This window comes from Bombyx mandarina, chromosome 11 (genome assembly GCF_030267445.1).
Source record: "Bombyx mandarina strain Sakado chromosome 11, ASM3026744v2".
Lineage (NCBI taxonomy): Eukaryota > Metazoa > Arthropoda > Insecta > Lepidoptera > Bombycidae > Bombyx > Bombyx mandarina.
In genome coordinates, this window is record NC_143218.1 from 4,260,578 (window position 1) to 4,274,698 (window position 14,121).

Sequence of the window (14,121 nt, forward strand, 5' to 3'; positions counted from 1 at the left end):
CTTATTAAAAAATATCACAACTCGCCTCTCAATAGAATAATTGTACATCAAAAGCCAATATTTTCTTTAGAAATAGTCTTCGTATTTAGCTATGTTTAATAATTTATCACGTAGGTACTAACGCACCAACCTTGACCTATATACATTTGTTTATTAAATGACCCTACTAGATGGCGCTATTATAAACTTTTTACGTATCACACCAGACATGTTTAATCTAATTTCAACTAAAAATATCACAAAATTGAATTAATATTTAACGAGAAAACACTTAAACGTGACTTTTATCAATAAAACTGCAGCAACTTCGCTTCAATCATAACCCTGAAGCGTTCAGTGGGACGCGTGAGCGATGTCTTAAAATAGTCCGTCTGTCACACTCGGAGTTGTATAGTTTTGCGTAAAGTTAACACATTTTAATACGAGAATGCGTGAAATAGTTCATTTGCAGACCGGACAATGTGGCAATCAAATAGGATCGAAGGTACGTAATGTGGACGATGGAACAATAATGATCTAATTAAGTTTATTTGCATCGTATTGTTTTTTTTTCTTCGATCAGCGATTTCCTTTTGCATTCTTGGCATCAATTAAGACATCATTGTAATGTTGCACTGCTCTAGTTTGTCCGATTGTGAGATGTTGTTTTAAAATGGTGACTTAAAGTGTAGTAAGTAGTATTTGTGATACCCGGTCATGTAAATTTTTTACTTTGAAATTTGAGGTTGAATTACGACTTAGACCTTTTTCCTGCTCTGCTATTGGAGTGATGGGGGATTATTTCGCGATTGAAATGGGCAGAACAGCAACAAGTAATCAGCTGTGAGCCCGCAAAGGCGTTGTTGGATTTTCATGTATAGATGGCGCTTGAAACATTGTTATGGCTCGAAGGAACAATCCTAAACTGGTTTTACCACCGCTGCACATACTCTCAACAAACTCACGACAACCTTTCATACGTGCATGAAAAAAATACATATAATAAGCTATATTTATTAAGTAAACTATACAATCTATATATTAATACGTGAAGCAAAAACTTTGTAACCCTTTTTACGAAAATTGCGCGGATGGAGGAGTATGAAATCTCCCACACTTATAGACAATATAGGGAAGGAGTGCAGAATGTAAATATTTTTTTAAATTGTGCTTAAAAAATACATTCTAACAATAAAAAAACATTTCACACACTACCATGTATCTGACACGTACACGCACGCATACAATTTGTTTATTGTCACTGTTACTGGTGGTAGGACCTCTTGTTATAGTAAATTTAGTAAATTATACTTAATTATTAAGGCATATTTGTACAGTTAAAATCTAATAAACAGTTGTATATTTACCGCGTGCGTACCGCTGAGATGTCGTTCCCACGAGTTACATTTGTTAAAAGTCTTTCACGACATACTTGGTTGAGTTTTTTTCTCTACCTATTGTCTTGTAGCCTAAGAGGCTATTCCAGCTACGCTCAGACGAGTAGGTGAGCTCACGGGCTCAACCTGAGAGAATTTGCTAACACTAGCCCAAGCAAGAGCAGTGCTTCATTGAATTGATCGGATTCGCTGAACCCACTGAGTTTCTCACCTGATCTTCTGTGGGTCGCGTTTCCGATCCAGTGGTAAATTCTGCGAAGCACTGCTCTTGCTAGGGCCAGTATTAGCAACACTCCCGTTTTGAGCCCCCTGAGCTCACCTACTAGTTCGGTAAATCTAGAATAACCCTTCGAGGCTACTAGAGCAAGTAGAAAAAAAAATCGGATACCTGACCCACTGAGGAGATCCGTCGAGAAACTCAGTGGACTGCGTCTGTGGTTTAGTTCGCTCGTAGACATGGCTTGCGACAAACCAATGAATATATCTTGGCATTGTAGTTAGGATTTGAAAGTTCGAGCAGGCTTGTACTATAAAAACTGAGACTTTAGAACTCATGTTTCGAGTTGGGTGGCGGCATTTATACTGTAGATGTCAATGGGCTCCTGCAACCACTTAACACCAGGTGGGTCGTGAGCTCATTCATTGAAGCAATACATAATTGTAAAAAGACATGCGTTAACAAAACCAACTTCAAATAGAAAATAAAAGATCCTCTAAAACAAATTAATATGCACTAAAAACAATAGCCATCAAAATTGGTTGGCGTGTGAGTTATTGAGTTATTCATCTATTTGTCGCGCACGTACTTCATGCAAATTTTAGACTTATATGGTTTTCAAATGGATACCATTATCAGAACTTACTAAATTGAAATGGGACTACACGGGAAGCGTCAGCTTTCTAATAATAAAAAAGTAATCATCTAAATCGGTTCACCCAGCCAAAGGTTATGAGGTAACAAACATAAAAAAAAACATACAGTCGAATTAAGAACCTCTTTCTTTTTCGAAGTCGGTTACAAAATCAATAAAAAGAGCAGTTCAGAGTTTCTCAATTCCTGCGTATAGATGGCGCTGTCCCATATTTTCCTACAACCCAATGTTGAATTTGTCGAAATAAGCTGTTAAAAATATATTATTTCCTTCCTCAGTTCTGGGAAATAATCTCGGACGAGCACGGGATCGACACGACTGGACATTACCACGGAGAGAGCGACTTGCAGCTCGAGAGAATCGGTGTTTACTACAACGAAGCTGATGACGGTTCGTATGGATACAACAAGACTGTGTGCTTAGTGCGAGTTTTTTAACGTTCTCGATAGCGTAAAAGTTAACCCAATTTTGTATGCAGTTGGAACAGCGCCCCTAGCGGCAAACGTACGCAAACTATCCCATTCCATACAAATGTGAGCTAACTTTTACGCTATCGAGAACGTTAAAAAACTCGCACTAAGCACATTGTATTAGAAAAGCTAATAATATGTTTTATTTATATTCTACATACAAAACATGTTTCGCATTTTCCCTCTCTTTATTTCATTCAGAGCTTCAACCAACTGGTTGCTTAAACAGCGGTTACCCGTCAAGAAAATAAGCTAATCAATTGAATTTTTTTTATTGCTCAGGTGGACGATCTCACAGCCCACCTGATGTAAAGTAATTACTAGAGCCCATAGAAATTTACAACGTAAATGCGCCATCCACCCTGAGATACAAGTTCTAAAGTCTCAAGTATACCTAGTTCCAAGGGCTGCCCCGCCCTTCAAACCGAAACGCATTACTGCTTCTAGGCAGAAATAAGCAGGGTGGTTGATTTTATAGGAAAACGCTTCGTGCCCCGCGCCGTGCTGGTGGACCTGGAGCCTGGGACCATGGACGCCATCAAGTCCTCGACGTACGGAGCGCTGTTCCGGCCGGACAACTACGTGTTTGGACAGAGCGGGGCAGGTGAGGACAGTGGGGAACCCTTATCAACACGTGGTTATGGTTAGGTTGAAGGTTGCTGGTAGGATCCACTTCTGACCCAAGTGGGTGCCGCCAGACACAAACTATTTTTTCCCTGTCTAATCTTTGATAGCCTAAGGCGCTATTGCAACTGCACGCGGATTGGTAGGTGAGGTCACGAGTTCAACTTGAAGGTATTGCTAACACTAGCCCTAGCCAGCGCAGTGATTCGCTAAATCTATCACCGGATCAGAATGACGACCCACTGAGAAGATCCGGCGAGAAACTCAGGAAGCTGTTTCGAGCTGGATTAGTTCGCACGTCCAACTCTTCGAGTTAGAATGAAACGAGATAGAAAACTATCAGCTTAATAGATACGTATAGTAAACTAAAAAGATGATAATCAAAACCCGCACAAGCTTCCTCTTATAGTGGATAGTGAACGAAAATGAACTGAAATCAGTGACTGGAAAAATACATTGCAAATTACAAATACACTGGCATTGCTGAAGTCCATGGGCGACGGTAACCACTCACCATCAGGTGGGCCGTATGCTCGTCTGTCCACAAGGGCAATAAAAAAATAATTAAAACATAAAAGTTATAAAATAAAAACATAAAAAAATACTAAAAAACGGAACTTTATAAATCACTTCACAGTTTTCTATGTAATACTAAGCAACGCCGGGATGTGTTCACTCTAAAACCTGACGTGTTTTACTCTGCGATATCTTTATTGGTTATCGCACGTATAACAAAAGAGCAACTATATTCCAGGGAATAACTGGGCTAAAGGTCACTACACAGAAGGCGCTGAGCTGGTGGAATCCGTGCTGGACGTCGTCAGGAAGGAGGCCGAGGGCTGTGACTGCTTGCAGGGTAATGTAGTCAGCGTGTGGGACGCGCGCCGGCCTGCTCCTCCGTTATAGTAGAGGATGAACCTCCACGGCCTCACGCACATCGCTTTGAATACCCTTTTTTTTCCTAACTATGCTGATGGCCTTGAAAGGTCATTTTAGCTTAATCGTAACAAGTAGGTGAACTCACGGAGCTCAAACCTGACCACGTTGCTAACACTAGCCCTAGCAAGAGCAGTTCCTCGCAGAATCTACCACCGGATCGGAATCGCGACCCATTGAGAAGATCCGGCGAGAAACTCAAAGGGCTGTGTCTGTGAGCTAATTTAGTCGTCGAGCCCTTCGTCGCAAGCAACGGGTTCGAAGAGAATGATGACCGGAATATACAAATGCGAGGAACTGCTTTTATGTGTGTGTGCAATTTTTTGCTAACTTTAATTAGTTAACATTTCACAGGCATGGCTGCTAACTTCATAACGCAAAAGCTAACTACTAGGCTTACTTATTTCGGTTTTACTTTTTTACAACAAAAAAAAACTGTAGCAATGTCCACAAACAATTGGAGGAGATGTGGTTTGATTCCAGGCTTCCAGTTGACCCATTCCTTGGGAGGGGGGACGGGGTCCGGCCTTGGAACCCTCCTCCTCAGCAAACTCCGTGAGGAATACCCCGATAGGATTGTCAACACTTTCAGCGTTGTACCATCGCCGAAGGTCAGTAATCAGTTAATGTCACGGCCAAATAAAAAAAATAAAAAATGTTGCATCAGCTCCCAAACTACTCCTTTTTATAAACTGAGATAAGAAAATGAGCAACATAAATGTCATCATCCAGTTTGAAACCTCAATTACAGTAGTTCCATGACTCAGGCCTATACGAAATAGTTCCTTGGCACTACTGAGATTTATGAGTGCCGGTGGCGCGCGCGGCCATTGCTCGTTGACAACTATCACTTTTGACAGGTGTCAGATACCGTCGTGGAGCCGTACAACGCGACCCTCTCCGTGCACCAGCTGGTGGAGAACACGGACGAGACGTTCTGCATCGACAACGAGGCGCTTTACGACATCTGCTTCAGGACGTTGAGGCTTGCCTCGCCCACCTACGGCGACCTCAATCACTTAGTTTCGGTGAGTCTTGTGTGTAATGATGTCCCAAGCACTGCGACTAACTGTAGCGCGCAACGGCGGAGTCTCTTGAAGTTGTACTGGGATTGGACTTAAATTATTGTTACGCGCTAGGGTTCGGAATAAATAAAAATTCTACTGTGTGCTTAGTGCGAGTTTTGTAACGCTCTCGATAGCGAGCCAGTTTGCTCAAATTTGTATGCAATTGGAACAGCGCCCCTACCGGCAAACGTACCCGGTGTTATTTTGTGAGTGCGAGTTCATATTAACGTTGTGATCTCGTAACCGAGTAATTTTACCGAAATTAGTACCACGAATGACATTTGTGCGAGTGCGTGTTACAAATTAGTGGGTTTTAACGTTTCGATCGAGTATTTCTTTAGTAGTTCTATTTTTCCAACTAGAGAGGCAAAAGTATCATGCCATAAAGCCTAATCTTTTTTTATGAAAAATGATAATATGGAGTGAAATGGATTTGATTAATTTTAAGCATTAATCAATTGGCATGGAATGAAATGAAATGAGATCAGATAATATGGGATAAAATATAATCTCTGCAAAATGCTGATTATATACTGAGATTTTTTTCAGTGGACCTTTTCGAAGACTTCGAGAAGCTACGTCCAGCGGTTTTGTTTAATTTTTTAAATTTTCGCACTTTCGCAGATACTAAACAGTTAATAAACCCACGTTACTTTGTTATTGTATAGATGGGTGGACGAGCTCCCGGCCCACCTAATCTTAAGTGGTTACCGGAGCCCATAGACATCTACAACGCAAATGCCGCCTCCCACCTTGAAATATTAGTTCTAAGGTCTCAGTATAGTTACAACGGTTGTCCCACCCTTCAAACCGAAACGCATTACTGCTTCACGGCAAAAATAGGCAGGGTGGTGATACCTACCCGTGCGGACTCACAAGACGTCCTACCACCAGTAATTACGCAAATTAATTTTGCGGGTTTGATTTTTTTTACATGATGCTATTCCTTTACAGTGAAAGTCAATCGTAAACATTTGATAAGTACGTATTTCATTAGAAAAATTGATACCCGCCGGCGGGATTAGAACACCGGTGCATTGCAAGATACGAATACACCGGACGCCTTAACCTTTAGGCCAGGACGGTCTCAAAATTACACTTATACACGAAGAAATATTAAATACGCATAAACTAAGAAACATTAAATAGACAAAATAAAACAATTCACACAATTTAGCTCCTCGCGGTCCCTCCAAAATGTCTTTTCATCTTTTTTTCCTAGTTGTTCAATTGTAAATGAATAAATCAAAATCAAATCGAGTTTACGTTCTATACGGTGAAAAATGAAGAATTGTGAGTGTGAGTTGAGATATGCTACTCGCTTCGCAGGGCGTTTATTCACCGAGAGCAGCAATAATATCATTTCTCGTATATTGGTAACGTGATGTTTTGGCATTAGACCGTCTAAATGAAATACAACGCATTTTAACAGCATTTTAATGGGAACCACTACTTTCAAAATTATTCGGGTAATGTCACGTGTTCAATACTATTTTGTACCTTTAGAATTAAAGCGGCTCAACCTAAAATTCGTAGTTTCTGGTAAACTTCAATATTGTAATACAATAATTGTATTTTTTTAGTTTTTCGGTTTAAACACTTTAAGGCATGCCATTTTATTTGAAAAAGACAGAAAGAGTACTTTGTCCTTTTCTAGACTAAAAGAGACTGTTTAATTTTATAAGCTGATAGAATAATATAGAAAAGAATAATAGGATACCCTCTAATCGTCACATTGGAAAAAGGTATGGCTTTATCATTTAAATTATTTTTTATTGCACTTATAAAACTAATTTAATTTACAATATGTAACTACATATATCTATAACTAATCCGTACTTGTCAAATTCCTCATAAATTGTCAATATTCTTAATAAAATTCCTATTAATAATATACAAGTGCAAATGTTGAGCTGCTTGCCAGAAATGATATAATAGTGTTTTGTTTTTTTGTTGTTTCCTTGTAGGCTGCCTGTAATAATCTAAATCTGTGTGAAAGGCAATAAATGATTTTATTATTATCTACTAATGGTAGTCCAGTGGTCGAAATTTGACCATAATTTATTTAAATTTTTAAGTTTGAACATTATTATAGTTCTATTGTCACCTTTCTATTATCATCATTTCTATAATAATCATTGCTCTATGTCGCCAAGGCTACATTATAGAAAAATAATATTAAAGACAAAAAATATTAATCTATTCTCAATTTGACCACAGATTGATAAATCAATAAACAAAAAAAGTATAAATGCATGTGTGTGTGCGTGTGTGTGTGTCAAATACATGGTAATGTGTGTAAGGTTTTTTTATTCATTTAGTTTATTTTTATATTGTTTATGCACAATAAAAAAAAAATAGCAATCTGCACTACTTCTCTATATTCTCTATGAGTGTGGGAAATTTCATACTTCTCCGTCCGCGCAATTTTCGTGAAAAGGAGTCCAACATTTTTGCTGCACGTATTACCTACTTAAAATGTAGGTTCTTAATAATAATACATAAGTGTTTTGAAATATAAAACTAATCTTAAATTTTTTAGTTATACCACTTCCATTCTAAGGGTGCAATTTCGTAAACAAACTTTGCCGTAATGGCGTAACCTTTAAAATACACGAAAACTGCCCAGCATAAACATATTTTTTTAGTAACTTTAATAGAAGTATTAGAATTAGAAGTTTATTATAGAATTTATTTAATTGTAATTACATATTTAGACATACTTAACATAATTAATCTTGGAATAGGTAATTATTTCAGCTTTTTTTAATTAAAGAAATTATGTTTTACATAGGTTTAATCTTTTACCCGTTGAACGTTTATAAAATGATTGTATTTACGGTAATAGTGTTGATGATCTTCATTAGGTGGCCCAAATATACTAAAATTATTACGAGCATCCATCCTTATTTATAAATGTGTAAAGAAGCAAAATTATTATTACATTGTTCAAATTTCTATATAATTTATAAATATAAATCTGTACATATGTACCTGTAAATATGTATATTGCGCGCGCGTGTGTGTGTGTGTGTGTACGCGTGTGTATGTGCGGGTGTGTATATATTTCTATAATAGATAGATACACAGTGTGCAATTCATTTCGAAATTATTCTTGCCCATCTAATGGTTGTCTGGAAGAGATCACTCTTAGCGATAAGACCAAGAAAAAATGTTTCAAAATATTTATTCATTTTGTGTACAATAAAGAATACTCTTTCACTGGTGGTAGGACCTCTTGGGAGTCCACACGGGTAGGTACCACCACCCCGCCTATTTCCGCCGTGAAGCAATAATGCGTTTCGGTTCGAAGGGTGGGGTAGCCGTTGTAACTATACTGAGACCTTAGAACTTATATCTCGAGGTGGGTGGCGCATTTACGTTGTAGATGTCTATGGGCTCCAGTAACCACTTAACATCAGGTGGGCTGTGAGCTCGTCCATCCATCTAAGCAATAAAAAAAAAACAACTCTATCTCGCTCTCTCTCTCTCATCAAACAACTCTTTAAAAAAAAGCAATGATTTAATAAGAATTAAATGAAAAAGCAAAGAATTAATATGTATTTACAACTAGCTAGACGTCTATAAAATTTTGTAACCGAAAAAATATATGTGTATAAACGATTAGAATAGATAAAACCTTAAAAAACAACATTATTATTAAAAACGAAAGAAAAAATCTTGATATTGTATTGGTTTCACGGCAAAATTTTTAGTGACTACTTAACTTGCTTGAAAGTGAAGAAATACTCTCAAAATCCATTAATTTGTAACTCGCACTCGCACATACAATAATCGAGAGGCTCACTTTGGTAAAGCTATTCGATACATGAGACAGCAACATAAACAAACTTTCTCTCTCCCACAAAATGGGATTCATAAGTTTACCACTAGGTGGCACTGATACAACCTCACACAAATTAAACATAACATTAACATCGATTGAGTAATTAAAAAAACTCTCACTAAGTACAGGTACATTACCCATTACCCGACTAATTATAAATATCGTTAGAAAGCTTGGCATTTCAATTAAACGCCTTAAAAACAAACCTTGCGTGCTACCAATATAAAAGAAAAAAATATCGCTTTTCAAGATGAATAAACGTCCTGCAAATCGACTAACTCGCACTCAGAGCTCCGCACGTTTCACCGTGAAGAGCGTACACTCGATGCGAGTCATTCGATTCGATTTTTGAAACTCGCACTAAGCCTACTGAAGTACAAATTAGAACACACACAGAATACTTTAAAATTTTCAATTCACTTCTGTGATCCGTCCGCTGTTTCGCTTCGAGAAGTTCCGATTACTAACTAACTTCGTGCCATCTCTGCAACGCTTTTATAGTCGATATGCCATCCCTAGAATTATCGAGAACATTTCTCACAAGTCGAGTATTACCGATATGCATTTCCGCCATTTGACAACAGATGGCGTTGTACTTCTCGAGCGTTCTCGATCTCACTAGATTTTTTGATATTCCTTTCTGCTATTCGGCGATAGATAACGTTACTCTTACCGACGTAACAATACTACTTCAATATTACGAACAGACCTTCGTCTCCGCGGGTTGGACGTTCACTGTAAAGCCTTCCACCATTCGATCGAAATACCTTAATAGATACGTTAAGAGGTAGGAACTTTGTCTCTATCGAAATCCATTGGTAGAAAAGATTTTGCGAGGCTTTGTTTCCCACCGGCAAGCTCGGCCCAAACGTGCCCATCTCCATGAGATACAGCTGTGTTAGCGAAACTCTGTTCGAACGTGCACGTGTCAGCGCACATGCTTAACTCCGAGAAGACTTGGTCTTGTTATAAAGCAATTCGTGACTGCGTGCTTCCAGTTGACCATGTCCGGGGTGACCACTTGTCTTCGTTTCCCGGGACAGCTGAACGCGGATCTACGGAAGCTGGCTGTTAACATGGTCCCGTTCCCGAGGCTACACTTCTTCATGCCTGGTGAGTAGTGTGGGACTAGAAGGCAGGTGAAGGTCGGGTGTGAGTGTCTACTGTATTGTTTCTCGTCAGGTTTCGCTCCACTGACGGCTCGTAACAGTCAAGTGTACCGCGCCCTGACCGTCCCAGAGCTGTCGCAGCAGCTGTTCAGTCCCGTAAACATGATGGCAGCCTGCGACCCTCGGCACGGGAGGTACCTCACAGTGGCCGCCATATTCCGTGGCAGGATGTCGATGAAGGAGGTCGACGAGCAGATGCTGGCCGTTCAGGACAAGAATTCGAGGTGGGTGACGATGGTGGTAGGTGGGTGACGGGTGTACAGTCCCGAACGATAGTGTCATCCGTGACCGTTTGTCGAGCAGCATCATACGCTTGGCGTGACGCGTACAGTCCTCGTAGTTCACGGCCTTGCTGAATGTGGGTGACTGAGTGAGCATTTGGATGTAAGGAATCGAGTCACGACTTTTGTCCGCGATGAACTCTGAAACCAACTATCTGATTGTGACGTTTTTTCTTTCAAAATGTGTGCTTTGTTCCAATTTGAGAGATAGTTTTTATCTCAATTTCTAATCATTTTATTGCTTATTATTAATTTAGTAAGACTAAGGGTTTATCTGTGAGTTCCGTAAGTAACTAAAATATGGCGCTGTATGGGAAGTCTAAATGTTTCATATAAGCTACAAATTGTGGATATATTTAAATACCGATCAATATGTGTCCTCTATTTGCAAACCGTTGTTCCGATTGTCATGTGAAAGTCGGCGCTGCTGGGAAGGACAACAGATAGCTCGTCAATAGCTTCAAGAAATCTACGTTTTTTACATAATTAACTACAATCGCAGCAAAGAGTGACCAAACTTAGTATTATTCATATAAAATCAGACTATTAATACAGAATCAGTCTACGGAGTAGTTCTAATGAGAAGACAGACCTCATTCATATTACTTAGAACCACTGCGTTCATTCACAGTGCGGTTGCGAGATATAGAATGAACCCTCCACGCTGTTTTCCAAGCGCAAGGCATGTCTGTTTTCAAGCGACCCTTGCAAACTCATTGGACTCTGACTCTGGCATTGCTGACGTCCAATCAGAGGACGACTATAGAATAAGAGTCGTCGCGGCCTAAAGGAAAGTTCTAAGGTCCAAAGTATAGTTACAGCGGCTGTCCCACCCTTCAAACCAAAACGCATTACTGCTTTGCGGCAGAAATGGGCAGGGTGGTGGTACCTACCCGTGCGGACTCACATGAGGTCCTACCACCAGCATTTCAAGGTGGGTGGCGGCATTTACGTTGTAGATGTCCATGGGCTCCTTAACCTTAATTAAACCTTCACCCGCTGAACACTCCTTCCAGTTACTTCGTGGAGTGGATCCCTAACAACGTAAAGGTGGCGGTGTGCGACGTGCCGCCGCGCGGCGTCAAGATGGCCGCCACCTTCGTCGGCAACACGACCGCCATCCAGGAGATATTCAAACGGATCTCGGAGCAGTTCACGCTGATGTTCAGGAGGAAGGTAGGCGCGAGTCGCCAGCACCAAACTGCGGTGTTGGCTGCTGCCCGCGGACCGCTCCTACAGTGAGCGGCTGGATATTGGAGTACATAGAGGAACCCGCAACTGTAGTATTGTAACGAGAGGAAACGGTGCCTGTCCACGCTCAGGACAATTATTAAGTCGGTGTTGTAGTAGTGAATGATATAGAATCTACTTTTAGTTCGACAATAGTAGTTAGATAAAATATTAGAAAAAAAGGCGCCAAAGTCGTGATTTTTTTTTTAAGTGATTTTCATGTCTTATTTTAATTTATGTTCTTATTTTTATGAAAAATGATAATATGGAGTGAAATGAAATGAAAATGATTAATTTGAGACGTTAATCAACTGGGATGAAATTAAATGAAATGAGATGATATGGAATGAAATATAATCTTAGTAAAATGGTGGTCATTTACTAAGATTTTTTCAGTGGACTTTTTGGAGGATCCCGAGAAGTTGCGTCCAGCGGCTTTGTTTCATTTTCCCACATTTGTGCACTTTCACAGATATTAAACAGTTGATAAACCACCGTTATTACACATTTAAACCTGAAGAAACACTAAATAGACAAAATAAAACAAATGACACAACTTCACTCCTCGCGTTCCCGCCAAAAAGTCCCCAAAGTCGTGATTGAACGAAAATGCACAGATAATACAAACAAATTAGCATATGCGTTCCGTTTGACGTTGTGAATGAAGATCTTGAACAGTGCCTATTACTGCTGTGGGTTGAAATTACCTGATGTCTCAAAGTAGGCTGCGGCATTCGCATGATGTCCATGGATCCTGATAATCACTTAAGATTATAAAACAAAATAACCTTCACGTGGCTTACAAATAACTATGGTTGATAAAAATTTGTAAAACCCTCGCGTGTTTCCGAAGGCGTTCCTGCACTGGTACACCGGGGAGGGGATGGACGAGATGGAGTTCACGGAGGCCGAGAGCAACATGAACGATCTCGTCTCCGAGTACCAGCAGTACGAGGTGAGTTCGCGCTGCACTTGAGGGTAACAGGGCCGTCGGTAGCTCGACATTTTAGCCAACCTATTTTTATTTTTAATTAGTAAGATATTTAGGCGAAGGACCCGACGGGCCACTTCCAGGGGTTACCCCTGCACCCTGGTCCTCTGCACTGGGGCTGCCTCACGAGAATAGAACTAGTCGACCACAATATTGAATTGCGCCTGATACAGATGTATCTTTATATACTAGTGGTCGAAATTCGCCCTTTTTTTATTAATTACAAATGACAAATAATATTAAGACAAAAAATATTAATCTCTCAATTTGACCAGACTTTAAACAATAACAAAAGAGTATATATGGGTGAGTGTGTCAAATACATGGTAGCGTATGTAATGTTTTTGTTTATAACGTATTTTTAATTTATTATTTAAAAAAATGCATTCGGCACTCCTTCTCTATAAGCGTGGAATTTCATACCCCTCCGTCCACGCAATTTTCGTAAAAAAAAACAAAGTTTTTGCTTCACGTATTGTAAATATTAAATAGGTTTATAAGATAGGTTTTATATTATATAAGGTTTATAAGGTAGATAGGTTTATAAGATACTTACGTGTAAAGGTTGTATAAGCGGGTGTATCAGTCAGTCCGAGGGGAGCTGCCGCGGACCCTCATGTTCACGAGAAGGATGCAACAGTACAGTGGAGTCGACGACCTCATATCCCAAGGGGGGGCTTTAGTGACAGGCGGCGACTTGATTAAAACCCTGGCATTGCTGACGTCCATGAGCGATGGTAACCACCAGCTGATGGGCCGTATCCTTTGATTGGCCCAGCGGCTGGTCTTATAATGTATTGCAGGAGGTTGGCGTTGACGACGGAGACTTCGAGGACCAGGAGGAAATCCCAGAGGAGGACTATTTAGAAGAAGCCTAACCAGGACGCAGCCCGGAGACCAGTCCTGGCGGCCTCCTCGCGTGACGTCATCACTCTCAGACGACCGAACCATAGACAGACGCACGTTTAGCCACGTGTTGCGTCCAATCAAAATGTAAATTATAATCATTAAACTGTACAGATTGTTTTAATTTCATTGTATCCTCAACTTTAGGTTTTGTTATCAGCCTTTTCGATTGCCGTTCAGTTTTTAAAGTGAAACTTCTTTACGCACGCTTGACTTTGGGAGTAAGTTGGTGAAAGCGTGACGGGGGCTTTACGAAAAATGTGATTAGGGGGCAAGAGAGAGGTGCGAGCACACATTTTCTTCTCTATTTCCCTCACAGCCAGTTACGTTTCGTATATCTAAGACATAGTGC

At 40.0% G+C, this 14,121-nt stretch overlaps 1 protein-coding gene across 1 annotated transcript; it reads left to right on the forward strand.

The window, feature by feature from the left end:
- Positions 1-238: 238 nt before the first annotated feature.
- LOC114244380 (tubulin beta-4A chain) lies at positions 239-13,880 on the forward strand. The gene is made up of 11 exons (XM_028176170.2): positions 239-484; positions 2,527-2,638; positions 3,197-3,322; positions 4,097-4,198; positions 4,762-4,889; positions 5,139-5,306; positions 10,191-10,305; positions 10,375-10,585; positions 11,659-11,818; positions 12,726-12,827; positions 13,667-13,880. The coding sequence occupies exons 1-11, from the start codon at positions 428-430 to the stop codon at positions 13,739-13,741; spliced, it is 1,356 nt and encodes a 451-aa protein (XP_028031971.1). The 5' UTR covers positions 239-427; the 3' UTR covers positions 13,742-13,880.
- The last annotated feature ends 241 nt before the right edge of the window (positions 13,881-14,121 follow it).

What these genes read in the sequence shown, in the direction of transcription:
- LOC114244380 (XM_028176170.2), top strand. Translation starts at nt 428, where the DNA reads ATGCGTGAAATAGTTCATTTGCAGACCGGACAATGTGGCAATCAAATA. An exon ending in GCAATCAAATAGGATCGAAG is followed by an intron (nt 485 to 2,526) that starts GTACGTAATGTG and finishes TTCCTTCCTCAG; the next exon opens with TTCTGGGAAATAATCTCGGA. An exon ending in CGCTGATGTTCAGGAGGAAG is followed by an intron (nt 11,819 to 12,725) that starts GTAGGCGCGAGT and finishes GTGTTTCCGAAG; the next exon opens with GCGTTCCTGCACTGGTACAC.